Genomic DNA, 27,065 nt, shown 5'->3' with positions numbered 1-27,065 from the left:
TCTTCATCGTTCATTCTTCATTGATCATTGATCTTTGTTCATTCTTCATCGTTCGTTCTTCATTCATCATTGATCCTTGTTCATTCTTCATCGTTCATTCTTCATTGATCATTGAACCTTGTTCATTCTTCATCCTTCAATGTTCATTATTCATTGATCCTTTATCATTCTTCATCGTTCATTCTTCATTGATCATTGATCCTTTTTCATTGTTCATCGTTCGTTCTTCATTGATGATTGATCCTTGTTCGTTCGTCATCGTTCATTCTTCACTGATCATTGATCCTTGTTCATTCTTCATCGTTCATTCTTCACTGATCATTGATCCTTGTTCATTCTTCATCGTTTATTCTTCATTGATCATTGATCCTTTTTCATTGTTCATCGTTCGTTCTTCATTGATGATTGATCCTTCTTCATTCTTCATCGTTCATTCTTCACTGATCATTGATCCTTGTTCATTCTTCATCGTTCATTCTTCACTGATAATTTATCCTTGTTCATTCTTCATCGTTCATTCATCATTGATCATTGATCGTTATTTATTCTTCATCGTTCATTCTTCATTGATCAATTCTTCTTGTACATTCATCATCGTTCATTTTTCATTGATCATTGATCCTTATTCATTCTTCATCATTCATTCTTCATTGATCATTGATCCTTGTTCATTCTTCATCGTTCATTGTTCATTGATCATTGATCCTTGTTCATTCTTCATCGTTCATTCATCATGGATCATTGATCCTCGTTCATTCTTCATCGTTCTTTCATCATTGATCATTGATCCTTGTTCATTCTTCATCGTTCATACTTCACTGATCATTGATCCTTGTTCATTCTTCATCGTTCAATTTTCATTATTTATTGATCCTTGTTCATTCTTCATCGTTCATTCTTCATTGATCATTGATCCTTTTTCATTGTTCATCGTTCGTTCTTCATTGATGATTGAACCTTGTTCATTCTTCATCGCTTAATCATCATTGATCATTGTTCCTTGTTCATTCTTCGTTGATCATTGATCCTTGTTCATTCTTCATCGTTCATTCTTCATTTCTTCATCGTTCATTCTTTATTAATCATTCATCCTTGTTCATTCTTCATCGTTCATTCTTCATTGATCATTGATGCTTGTTCATTCTTCATCGTTCATTCTTCATTGATCATTCATCCTTGTTCATTCTTCATCGTTCATTCTTCATTGATCATTGATCCTTGTTCATTCTTCATCGTTCATTCTTCATTGATCATTCATCCTTGTTCATTCTTCATCGTTCATTCTTCATTGATCATTGATCCTTGTTCATTCTTCATCATTCATTCTTAATTGATCATTCATCCTTATTCATTCTTCATCGCTCATTCTTCACTGATCATTCATCCTTGTTCATTCTTCATCGTTCATTGTTCATTGATCAAAGATCCTTGTTCATTCTTCATCGTTCATTCATCATTGATCATTGATCCTTATTCATTCTTCATCGTTCATTCATCATTGATCATTGATCCTTATTCATTCTTCATCGTTCGTTCTTCATTGATCATTGATCCTTGTTCATTCTTCATCGTTCATTCTTCACTGATCATTGATCCTTGTTCATTCTTCATCGTTCATTCTTCACTGATCATTGATCCTTGTTCATTCTTCATCGTTCATTCATCATTGATCATTGATCCTTATTCATTCTTCATCGTTCATTCTTCATTGATCATTGATCCTTGTTCATTCTTCATCGTTCATTCATCATTGATCATTGATCCTTTTTCATTCTTCAACGTTCATTCTTCATAGATCATTGATTCTTGTTCATTCTTTATCGTTCATTCTTCATTGATCATTGATCCTTATTCATACTTCATCGTTCATTCTTCATTGATCATTGATCCTTGTTCATTCTTCATCGTTCATTGTTCATTGATCATTGATCCTTGTTCATTCTCCATCGTTCATTGTTCATTGATCAAAGATCCTTGTTCATTCTTCATCGTTCATTCATCATTGATTATTGATCCTTATTCATTCTTCATCGTTCATTCATCATTGATCATTGATCCTTATTCATTCTTCATCGTTCGTTCTTCATTGATCATTGATCCTTGTTCATTCTAAATCGTTCATTCTTCACTGATCATTGATCCTTGTTCATTCTTCATCGTTCATTCTTCACTGATCATTGATCCTTGTTCATTCTTCATCGTTCATTCATCATTGATCATTGATCCTTATTCATTCTTCATCGTTCATTCTTCATTGATCATTGATCCTTATTCATTCTTCATCGTTCATTCTTCATTGATCAATTCTTCTTGTACATTCATCATCGTTCATTTTTCATTGATCATTGACCCTTATTCATTCTTCATCATTCATTCTTCATTGATCATTGATCCTTGTTCATTCTTCATCGTTCATTGTTCATTGATCATTGATCCTTGTTCATTCTCCATCGTTCATTCATCATTGATCATTGATCCTTGTTCATTCTTCATCGTTCATTCTTCATTGATCATTGATCCTTGTTCCTTCTTCATCGTTCATTCATCATTGATCATTGATCCTTATTCATTATTCATCGTTCATTCTTCACTGATCATTGATCCTTGTTCATTCTTCATCGTTCAATGTTCATTATTCATTGATCCTTGTTCATTCTTCATCGTTCATTCTTCATTGATCATTGATCCTTTTTCATTGTTCATCGTTCGTTCTTCATTGATGATTGATCCTTGTTCATTCTTCATCGCTCAATCATCATTAATCATTGATCCTTGTTCATTCTTCATTGATCATTAATCCTTGTTCATTGTTCATCGTTCATTCTTCATTGATCATTGATGCTTGTTCATTCTTCATCGTTCATTCTTCATTGATCATTCATCCTTGTTCATTCTTCATCGTTCATTCTTCATTGATCATTGATCGTTGTTCATTCTTCATCGTTCATTCTTCATTGATCATTCATCCTTGTTCATTCTTCATCGCTCATTCTTAATTGATCATTCATCCTAATTCATTCTTCATCGTTCATTGTTCATTGATCAAAGATCCTTGTTCATTCTTCATTGTTCATTCATCATTGATCATTGATCCTTGTTCATTCTTCATTGATCATTGATCCTTGTTCCTTCTCGATGTAAAATAAAGGGCTGGATATGGACTTTATCATGCAATGATTCTCGTTGATCAACAACCTTAATCAATGGTGCACTCAGAGTCCTACAATACCTCCCGAACAAACACTCAGACAACCCACATGAACCAAGAACGTGGTTCTTGATTTTCTGATGGGTATGAATGATGGCCTTGTCTGGCTTGTATCACTTATCCTACGCTTGATGTAATGCAAGCAAATGATAGCCTTGATTACAAACCTCCGGTGAGAATCCAAGTTTCCACGTAACCCTTCAAACTCTCCGGCCAAGTTGTCCCACAACTGACGAAGTTTACACAAAAACTTCACAAAACAGAAAACTAAACTTTACTCTGAAAATTACCTCTTTATTGATTCTTATTCAAAACCTTTATTACATGAGAAACTAAGCTATTTATAGAGTTTTGATATCTAACTAGCCGTTACAAAGACTCCCAAATACACGTGGAGTTAGTTAAAACAAAAACAGAATACAATCAAAGGCTAAACACTTAGTCAAAAAAATGCTCTTGTTTTCCTTCTGCCCAGCCTTCCTTCTGTGCGCACTCTAGTCTTCCTGATGGATTATTAGCGTGACTCGAGGGCCTTTATGGCTAGGTCCGTGTAGGGAGGTGCCATTCCCTCCTTTCCCTTGGCCCAGATGCCCCTGACCTGTGCTCAGGCGATCCGTCAAGGTCTGCTGGTCAGCAGATTCTGCTGCTGTTCTGTTTTTGCTGTCTGGGGGTTCTCTTGGGTCCCATGAGTTGGTTTCTGTGTGTTCTTGGCTTCCCTTAGCCTCTTTAGGTTTTCTTTGCTTCCTTCCAGATGTGTGGGCCTCCTCATTGCTGTTTATTTGCCTATTTTGTGTAATTGGCGTAGATGTCAACCCATTGGTGCTTGCTTGATCTTGGTTGCTCTTGGTGAGGTCTTTGTTGCTTGATGATTTTACATCAACTCCTCCCCCTTGGAAAAGAATTGTCCCCAATTCTTCGTCTGGTTGGTGTAGGGTTAGATCTCCAATATTGAAGATAGGAGATATGTTATGCTCAGGAGGGAGTTGGATTTCAAAGGCATTCTCTCCATACTTCTTCAGAACAGAGTATGGGCCTATGGCTCTGGGTTGGAGCTTGTTCTTTCTTAAGTGTGGGAATCTGTTCTTCCTGAGATATACCCATACTTGGTCTCCTTCCTTGATTGGTTGTCTTGCCTTTAGATGCTTGTCTGCTTGCTTTTTGTATTTTCTGTTGGCCTCTTCCAAGTTGGCATGCACTTGTTGATGAATTGCTTCCATTTGCTGAATCAGGTCCTCTGCTTCTACTTGCTTGCTGTCACAGAGGGGCAAATCAATTAGTGTAGTAGGAAGTAAAGGATTAGTGCCATACACACACTCAAAAGGAGTGTGTTTTGTGGAACAACTAGGAGCCCTGTTGTAAGCAAACTCAGCATAACACAATTTCAAGTCCCATTCCCTGATGTTCTTATTCACCAAGGCTCTCAACATATTACCCAAGGTCCTGTTGGTCACTTCAGTCTGACCATCAGTTTGGGGGTGGTAGGCTGTACTAAACAACAGTTTAGTGCCTAACATCCTCCATAACGTTTTCCAAAAGTGGCTCAAAAACTTACTATCTCGATCAGACACAATAGTTTTAGGCACCCCATGTAACTTAACTACTTCAGCAAAATATAACTTGGCAATGTTTTGAGCATCATCTGTTTTGTTGCAAGCTATGAAATGTGACATCTTAGAAAACCTATCCACTACTACCATAATTGCATCTTTCCCTCTCCTAGTTCTAGGTAGGGCTACCATGAAATCCATGCTCACATGCTCCCATGGCTTGTTAGCTACTGGTAAGGGGAGGTATTCTCCTTTGTGAAAGGTCACCTTAGCCTTAAGACAAGTCTCACACTTTAGCACATGTTTTCCCACAGTTCCAAGCATTTTTGGCCAGAAGAAATGCTTTGCTAACATGTCCAAGGTCTTTTGAATTCCATAATGCCCTGCTATGCTACCCTCATGTACTTCCTTCACCAATATGGTTCTAAGGGGTATCTTGGGGATGCACAGCTTATTTCCCTTGAACAAGAAACCTTGATGTATACTAAACAAGCCTTGGGGTGTGGTGCTGCATAATTTGTAAACCTCAGCAAAATCAGGGCATGTAGGATACTGTTCTTTGATAAACTCAAATCCCAAAATTTTTGAACCTAATATCCCAAGCATGCTGTATTTTCTACTTAAAGCATCTGCAATGACATTGGTTTTTCCCACTTTATACTTAGCTGAGAAATCAAGAGTTTGCATAAATTCCACCCACCTAGCATGTCTACTACTTAACTTGTGTTGGCTATTTATGTACTTCAAAGATTCATGGTCAGTGTGTAGCACAAAAGGTTGTATCCTTAGATAATGAGACCAGTGATCAAAAGCCCTGATGATAGCATAGAATTCTTTGTCATAGGTTGAATAATTGAGCCTATTGTTATTTAGTTTCTCACTAAAAAAAGCTACAGGCCTCCCCTCTTGAACTAAAACTGCCCCAATTCCTACCCCACTTGCATCACACTCCAATTCAAAAGGCTTTGTGAAATCAGGGAGTTTAAGTATAGGGGCTTTGCACATCATCTCTTTGAGGGTTTCAAAAGCCTTCTGAGCTGCTGCAGTCCACTCAAACTTTCCTTGTTTGGTGCATTCTGTAACAGGTGCCATCACAGAACTAAAGTTCCTAATAAACCTTCTATAAAATGAAGCCAACCCATGGAAAGATCTTACTTGTGTTAGTGTGCTGGGTGTAGCCCAATCCTGTATGGCTTTTACCTTGGCTGGGTCTACCCTCACTCCTGTCTTGCCTATGATATAGCCCAAGAAACTGACTTCAGGTAAAAGGAAATTACACTTTTCTAACTTAGCATACAGCTTTTGCTTCCTCAAGACTTCAAACAGCTGCTTAAGGTGGTTTAGGTGCTCTGTTTTTCCCCTGCTATAGATGAGGATGTCATCCAAGTAAACTACTATAAATTTCCCTAAAAATGGCCTTAAAATCTCATTCATTAGTCTCATGAAAGTGCTGGGTGCTCCAGTTAACCCAAAAGGCATCACAAGCCATTCATATAATCCATACTTTGTTTTAAATGCTGTTTTCCACTCATCCCCTGCTTTCATCCGTATTTGGTGATACCCACTCCTTAGATCCACCTTGCTAAACCACTGTGAACCACCCAACTCATCCAACATATCATCAATTCTAGGTATAGGGAATCTATATTTGATGGTTATGTTATTCATACTACGGCTATCTATGCACATTCTCCATGTGCCATCCTTTTTTGGAACCAACAGAGTAGGGACAGCACAGGGACTCAAACTCTCCCTCACATATCCTTTCTGCATCAGTTCTTCCACCTGCCTCTGTAACTCTTGAGTTTCCTTAGGGTTGGTTCTATAGGCTGGTCTATTTGGCAAACTAGCTCCAGGAATCAAGTCAATTTGATGCTCTATGCCTCTCATAGGTGGCAAACCAGGGGGCAAATCAGTGGGGAAAACATCTTTGTACTGCTCCAGTAAGTCCTTCATATCAGGGGGTATGGGTGTGGGCTCCTGTACTTCTTTGGTTAACAAGATATATAATTCTTCATTTCCTTTCACTTCCTTCTCACACTCTCTCCTACTTATAAAATGGACAGGGACCTTAGCTACTGTAGGAGGCACAGCTCTGTGTGGAGGCAGGGGAATTAATTCCTTCTTTTTCCCATTGTGGCTGAGGGTGTATGTGTTTGTGTATCCATTATGAGTGGTCTTTCTATCATATTGCCATGGCCTACCCAAAAGTAAATGGCAAGCATCCATGTCCAGCACATCACAAAGGATTTCATCAGTATATGTTCCCAAAGTCAAACTGATCAAGCATTGTTTACACACTACTCCACTTGCCTTATTATCTAACCATTTCATTTTGTATGGGTGTGGGTGGGGTTTAGTCTTCAGGTTCAACTCACTGATCAACTGCTTACTAACACAATTTGATTCACTCTCACTGTCAATGATCAAGTCACAAACCTTGCCCTGCACCTTGCACTTGGTTTGGAAAATATTCTCCCTTTGATCAGATTTTTTTGTGGATGGTGTTGTGTGAAAACTTCTTCTAATGATCAGGCTCAAGTGCTCCTCCTCAGGCAAAATTTTCTCTAATTCCTCCCCTGTCTCTTCCTCAGTGTCCCCCTCAAATGGGCGCCTATTACCTTGTTCATCCTCCAAAAACGTGCCATCATCATCACTTAGATTGGGTGGGTCTAATACCTCTTCTTGCCCATTTCTGGAGACCAAGATCTTCTTAGGGTTTGTATTTTGCCTAATATCATTCCATTCCATCATTGTGAAGGCCCTAGCATTAGGACAGTCTCTTTGATAGTGCCCTCTTCCATTACACTTGAAACATACGATGTTTTTGGGGTTGGTGTTGGCTTCTATTCTGTTACTGACAGGTCTTGGCCCAGTGCTTGGTACCTCCCTCCTAGGTGCAGTCAAATTACTAGTGTTCCTAGGTGCATATGTCCTTGTATTCCTGGTATGGGCAGCATTAAACCTAAGGTTAAGCCTTTCAACCTCTTGAGCATACATGCTGGCTGAGTGTACTGTAAGGTCTGGTGTAATCCTCATTTGTCCCTTAATATCATCCCTCAAACCTGCAATAAACCTACTCACCCTCATATCTTCAGGATCATTGAGGTCACACAGGACATAGATTCTCTCCCATTCATTAAGATACTCCTGAACTGTTCTACTTCCCTGTTTCATTGAGTTAAGCTGCACATATTGTTGCTGCTTGTGGTAGGATGGAATGTATTTCCTTCTCATATTCTTCTTTAGCTTTCCCCAAGTATTAATCCTACCTTTCCCTTCCCTAAGTCTCTGTTTCTGTAATCCTTCAAGCCATATGGATGCTGATTTGGTCAATTTTACCTTAGCTAGCTTGAATTGATGATCCAAAGGAGTTTCTCTATACTCAAAATATTGTTCCATCCTTCCTTCCCACTCCTGGTAATGGTCTGGATCATGAGAGACCCCATCGAATTCAGGGATCTCCAATTTGATGGCCCTATCTTCGTATGGTCGAGGGTTAGGGTTTGGTGCTCTATCAATTTGGTTCTGCGTGATTATGCCAGTCATCTCTTCTCTAAACTGACGCAAACTATTCTCCATCATCCTATGCATACTGGTTTCTAAATCCCTCAATCTTTCCTCCATGGTCATATCCATTCGACCAGAGACAGCTAAGATTCCCAGAAATGCACAACAAAACGAATGCAAACAATCGCAAATGCAAGAATTTCAAATGAGTGCACGGTTGTGTGTAATTTGTATCTGAAATTATGCAACCAGTATTCCGAATTAAATGACAAATCAAAATCAATAGGAAAGATTACTCCCTGTATATGGTGTGTTCGTTGTCGATGGATAAAACAAAAATCGCCCAGCGCTTACTTCTTCAAAATGCCCAGAAAACAAATGTAACCTCTTTCCTCAGACTGTTCCTTTGTACCCTTCTTTCCCAACTCGTAATCTATGCTCTGATACCAAGTTGATGTAAAATAAAGGGCTGGATATGGACTTTATCATGCAATGATTCTCGTTGATCAACAACCTTAATCAATGGTGCACTCAGAGTCCTACAATACCTCCCGAACAAACACTCAGACAACCCACATGAACCAAGAACGTGGTTCTTGATTTTCTGATGGGTATGAATGATGGCCTTGTCTGGCTTGTATCACTTATCCTACGCTTGATGTAATGCAAGGAAATGATAGCCTTGATTACAAACCTCCGGTGAGAATCCAAGTTTCCACGTAACCCTTCAAACTCTTCGGCCAAGTTGTCCCACAACTGACGAAGTTTACACAAAAACTTCACAAAACAGAAAACTAAACTTTACTCTGAAAATTACCTCTTTATTGATTCTTATTCAAAACCTTTATTACATGAGAAACTAAGCTATTTATAGAGTTTTGATATCTAACTAGCCGTTACAAAGACTCCCAAATACACGTGGAGTTAGTTAAAACAAAAACAGAATACAATCAAAGGCTAAACACTTAGTCAAAAAAATGCTCTTGTTTTCCTTCTGCCCAGCCTTCCTTCTGTGCGCACTCTAGTCTTCCTGATGGATTATTAGCGTGACTCGAGGGCCTTTATGGCTAGGTCTGTGTAGGGAGGTGCCATTCCCTCCTTTCCCTTGGCCCAGATGCCCCTGACCTGTGCTCAGGCGATCCGTCAAGGTCTGCTGGTCAGCAGATTCTGCTGCTGTTCTGTTTTTGCTGTCTGGGGGTTCTCTTGGGTCCCATGAGTTGGTTTCTGTGTGTTCTTGGCTTCCCTTAGCCTCTTTAGGTTTTCTTTGCTTCCTTCCAGATGTGTGGGCCTCCTCATTGCTGTTTATTTGCCTATTTTGTGTAATTGGCGTAGAAGTCAACCCATTGGTGCTTGCTTGATCTTGGTTGCTCTTGGTGAGGTCTTTGTTGCTTGATGATTTTACATCACTTCTTCATCGTTCATTCATCATTGATCATTGATCCTTGTTCGTTCTTCATCGTTCATTCTTCATTGATCATTGATGCTTATTCATTCTTCGTAGTTCATTGTTCATTGATCATTGATCCTTGTTCATTCTTCATCGTTCCTTCTTCATAGATCATTGATTCTTGTTCATTCTCCATGGTTCATTCATCATTGATCATTGATCCTTGTTCACTCTTCATCGTTCATTCTTCATTGATCATTGATCCTTGTTCATTCTTCATCGTTCGTTCTTCATTGATCATTGATCCTTGTTCATTCTTCATCGTTTATTCTTCACTGATCATTGATCCTTGTTTATTCTTCATCGTTCAATGTTCATTATTCATTAATCCTTGTTCATTCTTCATCGTTCATTCTTCATTGATCATTGATCCTTTTTCATTGTTCATCGTTCGTTTTTCATTGATGATTGATCCTTGTTTATTCTTCATTGATCATTGATCCTTGTTCATTCTTCATCGTTGATTAATCATTGATCATTGATGCTTGTTCATTCTTCATCGTTCATTCATCATTGATCATTGATCCTTGTTCATTCTTCATCGTTTATTCTTCATTGATCATTGATCCTTGTTCATTCTTCATCGTTCATTCTTCATTGATCATTGATTCTTGTTCATTCTTCATAGTTCATTGTTCATTGATCATTGATCCTTGTTCATTCTTCATTGTTCATTCATCATTGATCATTGATGCTTGTTCATTCTTCATAGTTCATTGTTCATTGATCATTGATCCTTGTTCATTCTTCATCGTTCATTCATCATTGATCATTGATCCTTATTCATTCTTAATCGTTCATTCTTCATTGATCATTGATCTTTGTTCATTCTTCATCGTTCGTTCTTCATTGATCATTGATCCTTGTTCATTCTTCATCGTTCATTCTTCATTGATCATTGATCCTTGTTCATTCTTCATCCTTCAATGTTCATTATTCATTGATCCTTTATCATTCTTCATCGTTCATTCTTCATTGATCATTGATCCTTTTTCATTGTTCATCGTTCGTTCTTCATTGATGATTGATCCTTGTTCGTTCTTCATCGTTCATTCTTCACTGATCATTGATCCTTGTTCATTCTTCATCGTTCATTCTTCACTGATCATTGATCCTTGTTCATTCTTCATCGTTTATTCTTCATTGATCATTGATCCTTTTCCATTGTTCATCGTTCGTTCTTCATTGATGATTGATCCTTCTTCATTCTTCATCGTTCATTCTTCACTGATCATTGATCCTTGTTCATTCTTCATCGTTCATTCTTCACTGATCATTGATCCTTGTTCATTCTTCATCGTTCATTCTTCACTGATCATTGATCCTTGTTCATTCTTCATCGTTCATTCATCATTGATCATTGATCCTTATCCATTCTTCATCGTTCATTCTTCATTGATCATTGATCCTTGTTCATTCTTCATCGTTCATTCATCATTGATCATTGATCCTTTTTCATTCTTCAACGTTCATTCGTCATAGATCATTGATTCTTGTTCATTCTTTATCGTTCATTCTTCATTGATCATTGATCCTTATTCATACTTCATCGTTCATTCTTCATTGATCATTGATCCTTGTTCATTCTTCATCGTTCATTGTTCATTGATCATTGATCCTTGTTCATTCTCCATCGTTCATTGTTCATTGATCAAAGATCCTTGTTCATTCTTCATCGTTCATTCATCATTGATTATTGATCCTTATTCATTCTTCATCGTTCATTCATCATTGATCATTGATCCTTATTCATTCTTCATCGTTCGTTCTTCATTGATCATTGATCCTTGTTCATTCTTCATCGTTCATTCTTCACTGATCATTGATCCTTGTTCATTCTTCATCGTTCATTCTTCCACTAGTGGAAAAAACCTTATTTGCTGCGGTTTTTTGGCCAGTAATTGCTGCGGTTTTGGCCCCCAGCATTAGTGGTAGCAGCAGATAAGCCATTTTAATTGCTGCGGTTTAGAACCGCAGCAGTAAATACACTAAATGCTGCGGTTCTACATGAACCGCAGCATTTAAAGAACACCAAATGCTGCGGTTCACAATTGAACCGCAACATTTAACAAAAGACCAAATGCTGCGGTTCACATGAGAACCGCAGCATTTGGTCTTTAGTTAAATGCTGCGGTTCACTTGTGAACCGCAGCATTTGGTCTTCTTTAAATGCTGCGGTTCTTGTGGAACCGCAGCATTTGTGTATATATTTTTTTTTTATTTTTTCGTTTAATATAATTATAATACAATAATAACGTACAATGTAATAAACAATGATTAATCCAATAATCCAATGATAATCACAAATAATTAACTCTCGATCGTATATATATATATATATAAATATAATAATATAACAATATATATGTACATGAGAATGTCGTATTAAAAATCTAAACTAATTACAAAAATTAGCAAGATACGCAGCAATCTTGTCTTTTATTTCGCCTATTTCTCCATCTCTCAAAGGGCGTGTTTCCCTTGGAATGTCGTATAAAATCTATAACATAAAATAAAATTAAACGAAAAAATAGTATACATTAATCATTAGATTTACCAATAATAGTATACATATACATATTATTATATTATAATTGAACAAGGTTATAAATACTTACGGCATCAATATTTTCGACTCCAACATCTTTCACGGACTTTAAGATATCGTCCATGTATTTGAGAGTGTAGTAGCCGCAATCAACCGAATTAGAAGGTTGTCGAAAGCACTAAGAGATAAAATAGATGTTAGTGCCAAAAACGCTTAAAAACGCATAAAATTTCAACTCAACATGTAATTTCTAGCATATGACTATGATTTACAATTCTAATCACTTCAACACAATAATATATACCAAAGAGTGTTGTGTGCCAAGTTTCGTGCAAAACAAACCACGTTTGAGCTACTTTGTGCGCGAAAGTGCCAAAAACGCTTAAAAACCCTTAAAATGGCAACTTACCAACTAATTTCTAGCATATGACTATGATTACCAATTCTAACCACTTCAACACAATAATATATACCAAATAGTGTTGTGTGCAAAGTTTCGCGCAAAACAAACCAAGTTTGAGCTACCTTACGCGCGAAAGTGCCAAAAACGCTTAAAAACCCTTAAAATGGCAACTTAACACGTAATTTCTACCATATGAGTATGATTTTCAATTCTAACCACTTCAACACAATAATATATACCAAATAGTATTGTGTGCCAAGTTTCGTGCAAATCAAACCAAGTTTGAGCTACCTTACGCGCGAAAGTGCCAAAAACGCTTAAAAACCCTTAAAATCGCAACTTAACACGTAATTTCTACCATATGAGTATGATTTTCAATTCTAACCACTTCAACACAACAATATATACCAAAGAGTGTTGTGTGCCAAGTTTCGTGCAAAACAAACCACGTTTGAGCTACTTTGTGCGCGAAAGTGCCAAAAACGCTTAAAAACCCTTAAAATGGCAACTTACCAACTAATTTCTAGCATATGACTATGATTTCCAATTCTAACCACTTCAACACAATAATATATACCAAATAGTGTTGTGTGCCAAGTTTCGCGCAAAACAAACCAAGTTTGAGCTACTTTAAGCGCGAAAGTGCCAAAAACGCTTAAAAACCCTTAAAATTGCAACTCAACACGTAATTTCTAGCATATGACTATGATTTCCAATTCTAACAACTTCAACACAACAATATATACCTAAGAGTGTTGTGTGCCAAGTTTCGTGCAAAACAAACCAAGTTTAAGCTACTTAATGCGCAAAAGTTCCATAAAAAGCTTTAAAACACATATATTGTGTACCTTTATTGCTGTCCATTTTGGAAATTGTGCTCTGGATGTAGATCCCATTTGTCCACGCACTTTCTTCATTGTGCTGAAGCGCATGGGAAAATTAATACTATTTATATATATATATATATATATAACACTTAATTAAATCAAATTGGTAAAATAATTATATACGTACGCATTTAACAACGCTTTGAATTTTATGTTGCGAGGCGGGCTTTGAGGTTTTTGTAATGAGTCGAAGACGTGTACAGTGTTCGTTAAAGGACAAATGACCAAAAGTATCCAATGCAAACTACAAACACAAATTTAAAATCAACAAATTAGAGAGTATGTTAACTTAAAAATCAAAAGATAAGTTCAATTTCAAAAAGAAAACTTACTCTTCCACGTATGGAGCCAGAATGAACGTGTGTTTAGATGCAAGGGAATTAGTCAAAGCAGTCTCAATGTATGCTCTGACGTCATCTGGATGATTTACACTTTTAGTACCCGAAATCGACTCAGGACAAAACCATCCAATTTTTATTGGAGGTTCGCAACAATTTAGCTCCTCGTAAGCCGCACTAAACTCACGATTAAAAAAATTTGTCAATAATTCGGTTATTAAAACAATTAAATAACAATGACTAACTTGTAAGATAATGAACATCACCTCATGTAGACATGGATCAGAGCTACGTTCAACATCTCTCCTCTCAAAAATTGCCCAATGTCACTTGGACCAATAATTACAAAAGGGCTATCAATAAAGCAGAATTGTTCCTTCTGCAGGGTTAGAACGACTGGGTCCTCCTCACGCATGCGGGATGCACATGTGTGCAGCCATTTGCAATCTTGAGAGAGATCTTTTAGCTCCGCATCAGTCAAAATTGGAGTGATTGACATCGACTTTGACCCAATCGACACCTTTGATGAGGAACCGATCTCTCTCATAGAGCCCTTTGGACTCTTTTGCTATTTCAATTTATACAATTAAATTGGTATAAGCATGCAATTAAAAAAATAAAAATATATAAGGTACATATGAGTATTACCATGTTAGTGAATCGGACCCAAGCATATGGCCATGTGACGAAACTACCTAGGGCGTCTGATAGTTTCTCAAGGCTCCATTCTGGCATTGGAACCGGGAGTGAGAAATCTTCAAACCCCTTTACAATAGTTTCCACTGCCACACTGATGTGGCCACTTGTAACAGGCATCGAATGCACTGTTTGGCCCTCTTTGGTTGGCTGGGCCACACCATATGCAACCTCAGTTAAGTCGCCATCACTAGCAACACCTAACTGAGGCAGCAAAAGAGAACAAGGAGTCGCCTCCTGAAAATTGTGTCGTTTAGTATCATAAGCATCATAATAAAATTTTAAAACGCGTTGCAAATTAAAAACTATGTACCTGTACAGCTGGCTCCGGAGTTGTCTCCAGATCTTGAGCAACGGAGTTCATGGTCTCCGGTGTTGGCTCGGGTGTAGTAATGGGCTGGGGTGCTACGGGGGTAATGGGCTCGGGTGTTGGCTCGACAGAAGCGTTAGGATCCCCATATTGACTTTGCTGATCCTCGACAATCAGGTTTGCCAAGTCAACAATGGGTGCTCCCATCTTTTGCAGCACGAGTGCCAACTTGGCGAGCACGTCCTTCGTGATCTCTTCTCGGAGGGTTGCTACTTCATTAGGTCGCATCGTTAGTGATTGAGAAGACACAACCTCTTTGCCGAATGCCTTCCTTACCCCCACGCGGACGCCTCCTTTGCCAACTACCCGCCCTTTATGGTCTTTCCCTAAGACCATATGCAATGCGTCGACATTGCCTATTGGGGTGAACTCCCCCGTAGCTTCTCTTTCCTTCCAGCCCATCTGTTCAAATAAAAAGTGACATATATAACAATTAGTATAAGTAAATCTAAGCCCAAAAATACAAAACAAATCAAGAATATACTTAATAATTTCAAAACTTACCACAGCATCAGCAACCTTCTTCGTTCCCGGATCAGTGATTGTATATTTACCACTTGCATCTCGGGAATGAAGTCCGCAATACCAATCCCGCACCCGATCTCCAGCAGGAGTATTCACGGATGCGGAGCTAATCGTAGATGAGGACGTGGATGGACTTTCATTGGGGTATAAACCCGCATCCACCCACTCTTTTCGGACCTCATCGTACGTTTTTGTGCCCAAGCGATGGTAAAACTTCCTTTTGCTTGCTGATTCAGAAGCTTTACCACGCTTTTCCTAATTAATCAATGGAAATCGAATGTCATGTATTAGTTTAATGATTCAATGAAAAAAAGTAAATTCAAATCAAAAGCTATAAAATAATATGGAATACTTACAACTTCAATGGGAGTTGTTCTTTTGGCAACAAAAGCCTCCCATTGCTTCTGAGATATGTGACCCCATATCTCGTAGGGCATCTTCGAAGGTGCTTGCTCTGCACCTTCGTTTCCCGTTTTGACCTTTTTGGTCGTACGGGCACGTTTCTTCGTAATCCAGCCAGTGACTAGCTTGGATTTGAAATCTCTGAATCTTTCAGCAACAGCTGAAAGAAACACGTTCTTCTTCTCCTCATCGCTCTCGATGTGGAAAAGATTCTACAAAAAAAAAATTATATTTATTAGTGTCAATTAAATTAATTTTAAAACGAGACTAAATGAATAAAAATATTAAAGTTGCTTACCACAGTATCATTCCATAGAGAGTTCTTCAAACCCTCTGGAACCTCGTTCCATGCGTGCAATATGGAAATCTTGCGGATACATAGGCCCACATGTTTTCCATATTGCCTACGCCATTTTCCGCAGGGTTGACCCATTGCATTGTATTCCAAATGCATGGGTTCTGTGACCTTGAGGTTTTTCGTAGGACCTCGCCCTTTTCTTTTCTTACTGGTTGTGGGAGCATCCATTGGAGGGGCGTCTTCAGTATCATAGTCATTGTAAAGTGGTGGAGCGTCTTCAGCCATACGCTCGTATCTCACAATTTGGTCCTCTTCGGTGTCATGACTATGTTGCTCATTATCCGAGGTCTCAATCTCGGGGACAATTTCGTCTCTGAATAGATGCATTGTATATTAGTACCTGAAAGAGCATGATAGAAATATATTAGAACATATATAGAAACATAAATTCATTTCTAACAAAATAATGTTGTGTGTTAAAAGTGCTAAAAATATACCAAATAGTGTTGTGTGCAAAGTTTCATACCTTGTGAATCACTTAATTCAAATGTATTCCTTCCGTGTGATCTACACGCATATAACCAACATCTACATCATCTTGATCCACTGATTTTTGATTGATAAAGGGCGGGGAGTCTTCAAAAGCTTCATATTCTTCCTCATCCTCAACATCGCCTATACCAAGGATGCTTCTTTTTCCCGGTACAACAATAGACCATTTTTTATCAGACGGGTCTACAATGTAGAATACTTGCTTGGCTTGTGTGGCTAGTATGAATGGCTCCTCACTATCACGCAAACGAGCTAAGTCTACAAGAGTGAATCCACAAGGGTCGTCGTTTTTTATGCATCGTCGATTATTATCTACCCACTTACATTTGAAAAGACCAATAGTGAAAGTGCAGTAGTCAAGCTCCCATATTTCATGTACCCGCCCGTAGTATACCAAATTAGCATCAACCGGCGCTTGATCTTTGGCACTCGCGTAAAATGTAGATGACGCCAAAATAGAAACCCCACTATTTTGTAGATAAGATGACTTCTTATCTTGATCCTCAGTCCAAAATGTGAAGCCATTGACATCGTAACCCTCATATTTGTTGACGTCATCACGAGGACCAAAAGCTAACCACTTAACAATTTCTGATACACCCTTGAGGTCTTCCCTTATTACTCGATTATGAAACCAATCAATAAACGTCTTGTTATGCAATTGCATCAATCCCCTATCCCCTTTACAAGGATATTTTGCGCGCAATATATCTAAATGCTCACTCAAAAAAGGATGGACTTCAGGAATATGATGCAACACATACAAATGCGCTTGTAGAAGACTGTCTCGAGGAGGTGTGATCGATTTGGAGCCAATTGTTCCCTTTCCCTCAAGCCTTCCTTCATGTCGAGAGGTCGGAAGTCCAATAGGCTTTGCCATGGCCAAATACTCAGCTATAAAGTTACTAATCTCATCGCTCACAGTGCCTTGAATCATACTCCCCTCGGGTTGTGCCGGATTCCTCACCTTGTTTTGTAAAACACCCATGTGTCTTTCAAAAGGATAACACCACCTTAAAAAAACTGGACCCAAAAGCTTGATCTCACGAACGAGATGGACAATAAGATGAACCATTATGTCAAAGAAAGAAGGTGGAAAATACATCTCAAACTTGCATAAAGTTACAATCACGTCGAGTTGAAGAGCATCAAGTTTAAAGGGATCAAGAACTTTACTACAAATTGTGTTGAAGAACGAACACAGCTCGGTAATAGCATATCTCACATGTTTTGGAAGTATTCCACGGATTGCAATTGGTAAGAACACTTGCATCATTACATGGCAATCGTGAGATTTCATGCTTCCCAACTTGAGCTCACCATTTAGGCTCACAAATCTCTTCATGTTGGATGAGTACCTAGACGGAACCTTAATGCCATACAAAGACTCACAAAATGCCCGCTTCTCTGCTTTGGACAATGTGTAGCAAGCTGGAGGCAAATAAACTTTGTCATTACTCATCTTTTTCCTACCGCCCTTTCCCTTGTTACTGCCACCAATTTCATCAGCTCTATTTCTTTTGTTACTCACTTTAACATGTGCCCACAGCTCCGGACGAAGACCCTTACATTCAAACCAATCACGCACGGCCCTAACATCCTTTGTCTTACCCGAAATGTTCATGAGAGTCCCGAGTATGGCATCGCACACATTTTTCTCTATATGCATAACATCAAGACAATGCCTAACCTGTAGATCTTTCCAATATGAAAGCTTCCAAAAGATTGATTCTTTTTTCCATAACCGGTCTTCACCCCCTTGCACTTTCCCTTTCTTACCAAATACATTCTCAACTCCTTTAACCTGTTCATAAACCTCATAACCGGTCAACGGTCGACGAGCTACACGGTCCTCAACCTCCCCGTTGAACATCTTCTTCTTCTTACGGTATTGGTGATCTCGTGGGAGGAACTTTCGATGGTGCATGAATACGTGTTTGCACTTAGGAATCCACGTGGATTCCATGTCATCGATACATATTGGGCATGCTTTCTTCCCTTTGTTCTTATACCCCGATAAGTTGCCATATGCCGGAAAATCATTAACGGTGCATAAAAGCATTGCACGCAAGGTGAACTCCTCATTAGCATATGCATCAAACACGGAAACGCCTTCATCCCACATCTTTCTCAAATCCTCAACGAGAGGCGCAAGGTATACATCTATGTCATTGCCAGGTTGTTTAGGACCCGAGATAAGAAGCGAAAGCATAATGTACTTACGCTTCATACACAACCAAGGTGGCAAATTATAGATCACTAACAGCACCGGCCAAGTACTATGTTGAGAACTAAGATTGCCGAATGGGTTCATTCCATCCGTACACAGTCCGAGCCTTAAATTACGAACCTCATCCCCAAAAGTCTTATGCAACCTATCAATACTCTTCCACTCCGGAGAATCAGATGGATGTGTGAGCAAGTGACCTTTCTTCACCCTATCTGCATGCCACCTCAAATTTAACGCATCTTTCTTTATAGAAAACAAGCGCTTGAATCTAGGTATTATTGGAAGATACCACAATACCTTAGCCGGGGGCCCTTTAGCATCCCGAGCCCCTTTACGCTTGTAGCGCGATAACCCACACCTAGGACACTCTTCTAAGTTCTCGTTTTCATTCCGATACAACACACAATCATTCGGACACGCATGAATCTTCTGGTACTCTAAGCCGAAAGGACACATGAGCTTTTTGGCATAATATGTAGACTTTGGAAGTTCATTTCCCTCAGGAAGCATCTCACCTAACGCTTCTAATAACATTGTGAAACTAGCGTCACTCCAATTGAACTTTGACTTAATGTTGAAAATTGTCAACACTGCTGTTAGTTTGGTGAACTTTGTACATCCAGGGTACAAAGGCTTTTGAGAAGCCTCTGTCAACAAGTCTAAAACACGAGGACGTTTTCCTAACTCATCCTCGACTCCCTCCATCATCTCATCAACACGATCCACATCCTCATCGACATTCTCTTCATCCGTCTCATACCCATCAACATAATCTACTACATCCTCATTGACATCATCCACATTATTGACGTCCTCAACAACGACATTTTTCTCTTTGTAAACTCCCTCCTCACCATGCCAAACCCAAACATGATATTGAGGCCTAAACCCACGTCGAAGTATGTGCTCCCTAAGGATATCAACACTATCTACCTTTGATACATTTCCACATGTGACACATGGGCAATAAAAACCAACTCCCCCCGTCCTAACTTGATGTTCAACCGCAATACTACAAAATTCTAATACGCCATCAATAAATTCTGACGATTCAATGCTTCCATACATCCAAGAACGTTCTTTTGTCATCCTAATTAGTGTGATTAATTAATTCAAAACATAATTAATACACAACTTTTAACATATATACTTAACCCAAATTAATTAACCCTATTTTACACTATACAACCTTTATATTACTTAAAGTATTCAAATTATGTATATTTTAATTACAAACCATATATAACCAAAAAAAACCATTTTTTTAACCAAATCAAAATAATTATGAAACTAATAACATACAACTACATACATAAGCATATTATTCAGTGACTAAATATTTTAAGATTTCTAAGGGGATTAAATCAAAAACCCAAACTCAATGATTAATTATAAATTCAAATCAACACCCAGTAAGCAGACATTATTTACATTTCATTTTGAAAAAAATACATACATACATAAGCAGACATAAGCAGACATTAAGTTCATTTTGAATACATACATACATTTCATTTTGAAAAAAATACGCAGAAAAAAATACGTAAATGAAGAACAAAATACGCAGCAAACTTAATTTTTGAAGATGAAGCTTGACAAAATACGCAGCAAAATACGCAAGATGAAGACATACATACGCTTGACAAAATAACATACTTACAAAATACGCAGCAAAATACGCAAGAAAAAATAAATAACGTAAATGAAGGTTGACAAATTAAAATGAAGAACAAAAAATACCTTAATTTCGTGGGTTTTGAAGATGAAGCAGTTACCAAGATGAAGACGAAGATGATAAAATTTTGTGGGTTCGAAAATGAAGCTGTAGCAGACATTAAAATGAAGAACATTATTTAAATAAAGTAAATGCTTAACAAATTAAAATGAAGAACAAAAAATACCTTAATTTCGTGGTGGGTTTTGAAGCAGTAGCAGTAGCAAGAAATTGAAGAACGAAGAAGATGATGAAATTTCGTGGGTTCGAAGATGAAATTGAAGACAATAGCAAGAATGAAGAAGAAGATGAAATATCGTGTTCGTTTTTTTTTCGTAAGTTATGAAACAGTAGCAAGAAGAAGAGGGTTTATGGGGTTTATGAAAATGGAACGTTAGAAAAAGGAATTTAAGAGAACACAAATGCTGCGGTTCTTGGTGAACCGCAGCAAATAACACACTCAAATGCTGCGGTTCACTAAGAACCGCAGCATTTGAGTGGTTATTTGCTGCGGTTCAACAAGAACCGCAGCATTTGATGGTTTTATTTGCTGCGGTTCACTAAGAACCGCAGCATTTGAGTGTGTTCTAAAATTAATGTATGTTAAATGCTGCGGGGATGTAGGAAACCGCAGCATTTGATTAGTGTATTGCTGCGTATATTAAAAACCGCAGCAAGTGTGTAGCAGCAAATAAGGTTTTTTCCACTAGTGTTCACTGATCATTGATCCTTGTTCATTCTTCATCGTTCATTCATCATTGATCATTGATCCTTATTCATTCTTCATCGTTCATTCTTCATTGATCATTGATCCTTATTCATTCTTCACCGTTCATTCTTCATTGATCAATTCTTCTTGTACATTCATCATCGTTCATTTTTCATTGATCATTGATCCTTATTCATTCTTCATCATTCATTCTTCATTGATCATTGATCCTTGTTCATTCTTCATCGTTCATTGTTCATTGATCATTGATCCTTGTTCATTCTCCATCGTTCATTCATCATTGATCATTGATCCTTGTTCATTCTTCATCGTTCATTCTTCATTGATCATTGATCCTTGTTCCTTCTTCATCGTTCATTCATCATTGATCATTGATCCTTGTTCATTATTCATCGTTCATTCTTCACTGATCATTGATCCTTGTTCATTCTTCATCGTTCAATGTTCATTATTCATTGATCCTTGTTCATTCTTCATCGTTCATTCTTCATTGATCATTGATCCTTTTTCATTGTTCATCGTTCGTTCTTCATTGATGATTGATCCTTGTTCATTCTTCATCGCTCAATCATCATTAATCATTGATCCTTGTTCATTCTTCATTGATCATTAATCCTTGTTCATTGTTCATCGTTCATTCTTCATTGATCATTGATGCTTGTTCATTCTTCATCGTTCATTCTTCATTGATCATTCATCCTTGTTCATTCTTCATCGTTCATTCTTCATTGATCATTGATCCTTGTTCATTCTTCATCGTTCATTCTTCATTGATCATTCATCCTTGTTCATTCTTCATCGCTCATTCTTCATTGATCATTCATCCTAATTCATTCTACATCGTTCATTGTTCATTGATCAAAGATCCTTGTTCATTCTTCATCGTTCATTCATCATTGATCATTGATCCTTGTTCGTTCTTCATCGTTCATTCTTCATTGATCATTGATGCTTATTCATTCTTCGTAGTTCATTGTTCATTGATCATTGTTCCTTATTCATTCTTCATCGTTCCTTCTTCATAGATCATTGATTCTTGTTCATTCTCCATCGTTCATTCCTCATTGATCATTGATCCTTGTTCATTCTTCATCGTTCATTCTTCATTGATCATTGATCCTTGTTCATTCTTCATCGTTCGTTCTTCATTGATCATTGATCCTTGTTCATTCTTCATCGTTTATTCTTCACTGATCATTGATCCTTGTTTATTCTTCATCGTTCAATGTTCATTATTCATTAATCCTTGTTCATTCTTCATCGTTCATTCTTCATTGATCATTGATCCTTTTTCATTGTTCATCGTTCGTTTTTCATTGATGATTGATCCTTGTTTATTCTTCATTGATCATTGATCCTTGTTCATTCTTCATAGTTGATTAATCATTGATCATTGATGCTTGTTCATTCTTCATCGTTCATTCATCATTGATCATTGATCCTTGTTCATTCTTCATCGTTTATTCTTCATTGATCATTGATCCTTGTTCATTCTTCATCGTTCATTCTTCTTTGATCATTGATTCTTGTTCATTCTTCATAGTTCATTGTTCATTGATCATTGATCCTTGTTCATTCTTCATCGTTCATTCATCATTGATCATTGATGCTTGTTCATTCTTCATAGTTCATTGTTCATTGATCATTGATCCTTGTTCATTCTTCATCGTTTATTCATCATTGATCATTGATCCTTATTCATTCTTCATCGTTCATTCTTCATTGATCATTGATCTTTGTTCATTCTTCATCGTTCGTTCTTCATTGATCATTGATCCTTGTTCATTCTTCATCGTTCATTCTTCATTGATCATTGATCCTTGTTCATTCTTCATCCTTCAATGTTCATTATTCATTGATCCTTTATCATTCTTCATCGTTGATTCTTCATTGATCATTAATCCTTTTTCATTGTTCATCGTTCGTTCTTCATTGATGATTGATCCTTGTTCGTTCTTCATCGGTCATTCTTCACTGATCATTGATCCTTGTTCATTCTTCATCGTTCATTCTTCACTGATCATTGATCCTTGTTCATTCTTCATCGTTTATTCTTCATTAATCATTGATCCTTTTTCATTGTTCATCGTTCGTTCTTCATTGATGATTGATCCTTCTTCATTCTTCATCGTTCATTCTTCACTGATCATTGATCCTTGTTCATTCTTCATCGTTCATTCTTCACTGATCATTGATCCTTGTTCATTCTTCATCGTTCATTCTTCACTGATCATTGATCCTTGTTCATTCTTCATCGTTCATTCATCATTGATCATTGATCCTTATTCATTCTTCATCGTTCATTCTTCATTGATCATTGATCCTTGTTCATTCTTCATCGTTCATTCATCATTGATCATTGATCCTTTTTCATTCTTCAACGTTCATTCTTCATAGATCATTGATTCTTGTTCATTCTTTATCGTTCATTCTTCATTGATCATTGATCCTTATTCATACTTCATCGTTCATTCTTCATTGATCATTGATCCTTGTTCATTCTTCATCGTTCATTGTTCATTGATCATTGATCCTTGTTCATTCTCCATCGTTCATTGTTCATTGATCAAAGATCCTTGTTCATTCTTCATCGTTCATTCATCATTGATTATTGATCCTTATTCATTCTTCATCGTTCATTCATCATTGATCATTGATCCTTATTCATTCTTCATCGTTCGTTCTTCATTGATCATTGATCCTTGTTCATTCTTCATCGTTCATTCTTCACTGATCATTGATCCTTGTTCATTCTTCATCGTTCATTCTTCACTGATCATTGATCCTTGTTCATTCTTCATCGTTCATTCATCATTGATCATTGATCCTTATTCATTCTTCATCGTTCATTCTTCATTGATCATTGATCCTTATTCATTCCTCATCGTTCATTCTTCATTGATCAATTCTTCTTGTACATTCATCATCGTTCATTTTTCATTGAACATTGATCCTTATTCATTCTTCATCATTCATTCTTCATTGATCATTGATCCTTGTTCATTCTTCATCGTTCATTGTTCATTGATCATTGATCCTTGTTCATTCTCCATCGTTCATTCATCATTGATCATTGATCCTTGTTCATTCTTCATCGTTTATTCTTCATTGATCATTGATCCTTGTTACTTCTTCATCGTTCATTCATCATTGATCATTGATCCTTGTTCATTATTCATCGTTCATTCTTCACTGATCATTGATCCTTGTTCATTCTTCATCGTTCAATGTTCATTATTCATTGATCCTTGTTCATTCTTCATCGTTCATTCTTCATTGATCATTGATCCTTTTTCATTGTTCATCGTTCGTTCTTCATTGATGATTGATCCTTGTTCATTCTTCATCGCTCAATCATCATTAATCATTGATCCTTGTTCATTCTTCATTGATCATTAATCCTTGTTCATTGTTCATCGTTCATTCTTCATTGATCATTGATGCTTGTTCATTCTTCATCGTTCATTCTTCATTGATCATTCATCCTTGTTCATTCTTCATCGTTCATTCTTCATTGATCATTGATCCTTGTTCATTCTTCATCGTTCATTCTTCATTGATCATTCATCCTTGTTCATTCTTCATCGCTCATTCTTCATTGATCATTCATCCTAATTCATTCTTCATCGTTCATTGTTCATTGATCAAAGATCCTTGTTCATTCTTCATCGTTCATTCATCATTGATCATTGATCCTTGTTCGTTCTTCATCGTTCATTCTTCATTGATCATTGATGCTTCTTCATTCTTCGTAGTTCATTGTTCATTGATCATTGATCCTTATTCATTCTTCATCGTTCCTTCTTCATAGATCATTGATTCTTGTTCATTCTCCATCGTTCATTCATCATTGATCATTGATCCTTGTTCATTCTTCATCGTTCATTCTTCATTGATCATTGATCCTTGTTCATTCTTCATCGTTCGTTCTTCATTGATCATTGATCCTTGTTCATTCTTCATCGTTTATTCTTCACTGATCATTGATCCTTGTTTATTCTTCATCGTTCAATGTTCATTATTCATTAATCCTTGTTCATTCTTCATCGTTCATTCTTCATTGATCATTGATCCTTTTTCATTGTTCATCGTTCGTTTTTCATTGATGATTGATCCTTGTTTATTCTTCATTGATCATTGATCCTTGTTCATTCTTCATAGTTGATTAATCATTGATCATTGATGCTTGTTCATTCTTCATCGTTCATTCATCATTGATCATTGATCCTTGTTCATTCTTCATCGTTTATTCTTCATTGATCATTGATCCTTGTTCATTCTTCATCATTCATTCTTCATTGATCATTGATTCTTGTTCATTCTTCATAGTTCATTGTTCATTGATCATTGATCCTTGTTCATTCTTCATCGTTCATTCATCATTGATCATTGATGCTTGTTCATTCTTCATAGTTCATTGTTCATTGATCATTGATCCTTGTTCATTCTTCATCGTTTATTCATCATTGATCATTGATCCTTATTCATTCTTCATCGTTCATTCTTCATTGATCATTGATCTTTGTTCATTCTTCATCGTTCGTTCTTCATTGATCATTGATCCTTGTTCATTCTTCATCGTTCATTCTTCATTGATCATTGATCCTTGTTCATTCTTCATCCTTCAATGTTCATTATTCATTGATCCTTTATCATTCTTCATCGTTCATTCTTCATTGATCATTGATCCTTTTTCATTGTTTATCGTTCGTTCTTCATTGATGATTGATCCTTGTTCATTCTTCATCGTTCATTCATCATTGATCATTGATCCTTATTCATTCTTCATCGTTCATTCTTCATTGATCATTGATCCTTATTCATTCCTCATCGTTCATTCTTCATTGATCAATTCTTCTTGTACATTCATCATCGTTCATTTTTCATTGAACATTGATCCTTATTCATTCTTCATCATTCATTCTTCATTGATCATTGATCCTTGTTCATTCTTCATCGTTCATTGTTCATTGATCATTGATCCTTGTTCATTCTCCATCGTTCATTCATCATTGATCATTGATCCTTGTTCATTCTTCATCGTTTATTCTTCATTGATCATTGATCCTTGTTACTTCTTCATCGTTCATTCATCATTGATCATTGATCCTTGTTCATTATTCATCGTTCATTCTTCACTGATCATTGATCCTTGTTCATTCTTCATCGTTCAATGTTCATTATTCATTGATCCTTGTTCATTCTTCATCGTTCATTCTTCATTGATCATTGATCCTTTTTCATTGTTCATCGTTCGTTCTTCATTGATGATTGATCCTTGTTCATTCTTCATCGCTCAATCATCATTAATCATTGATCCTTGTTCATTCTTCATTGATCATTAATCCTTGTTCATTGTTCATCGTTCATTCTTCATTGATCATTGATGCTTGTTCATTCTTCATCGTTCATTCTTCATTGATCATTCATCCTTGTTCATTCTTCATCGTTCATTCTTCATTGATCATTGATCCTTGTTCATTCTTCATCGTTCATTCTTCATTGATCATTCATCCTTGTTCATTCTTCATCGCTCATTCTTCATTGATCATTCATCCTAATTCATTCTTCATCGTTCATTGTTCATTGATCAAAGATCCTTGTTCATTCTTCATCGTTCATTCATCATTGATCATTGATCCTTGTTCGTTCTTCATCGT

At 37.0% G+C, this 27,065-nt stretch overlaps 1 protein-coding gene across 1 annotated transcript; it reads right to left on the bottom strand.

Moving 5' to 3' along the window:
* Positions 1–3,212: 3,212 nt before the first annotated feature.
* On the bottom strand, positions 3,213–16,464 carry LOC130825018 (uncharacterized). Its single transcript, XM_057690044.1, has 7 exons — positions 16,389–16,464; positions 15,124–15,280; positions 9,317–9,575; positions 8,827–9,021; positions 8,651–8,705; positions 3,733–8,408; positions 3,213–3,437 (listed from the first exon to the last, which is right to left on the bottom strand). Exons 1-7 carry the CDS (start codon positions 16,462–16,464, stop codon positions 3,213–3,215), a joined length of 5,643 nt encoding a protein of 1,880 aa, XP_057546027.1.
* Positions 16,465–27,065: the final 10,601 nt, after the last annotated feature.

The sequence above is a fragment of the Amaranthus tricolor genome, chromosome 10, assembly GCF_026212465.1.
Source record: "Amaranthus tricolor cultivar Red isolate AtriRed21 chromosome 10, ASM2621246v1, whole genome shotgun sequence".
Taxonomy (NCBI): Eukaryota; Viridiplantae; Streptophyta; class Magnoliopsida; order Caryophyllales; family Amaranthaceae; genus Amaranthus; species Amaranthus tricolor.
This window is presented reverse-complemented; position numbering and strand designations above follow the sequence as displayed.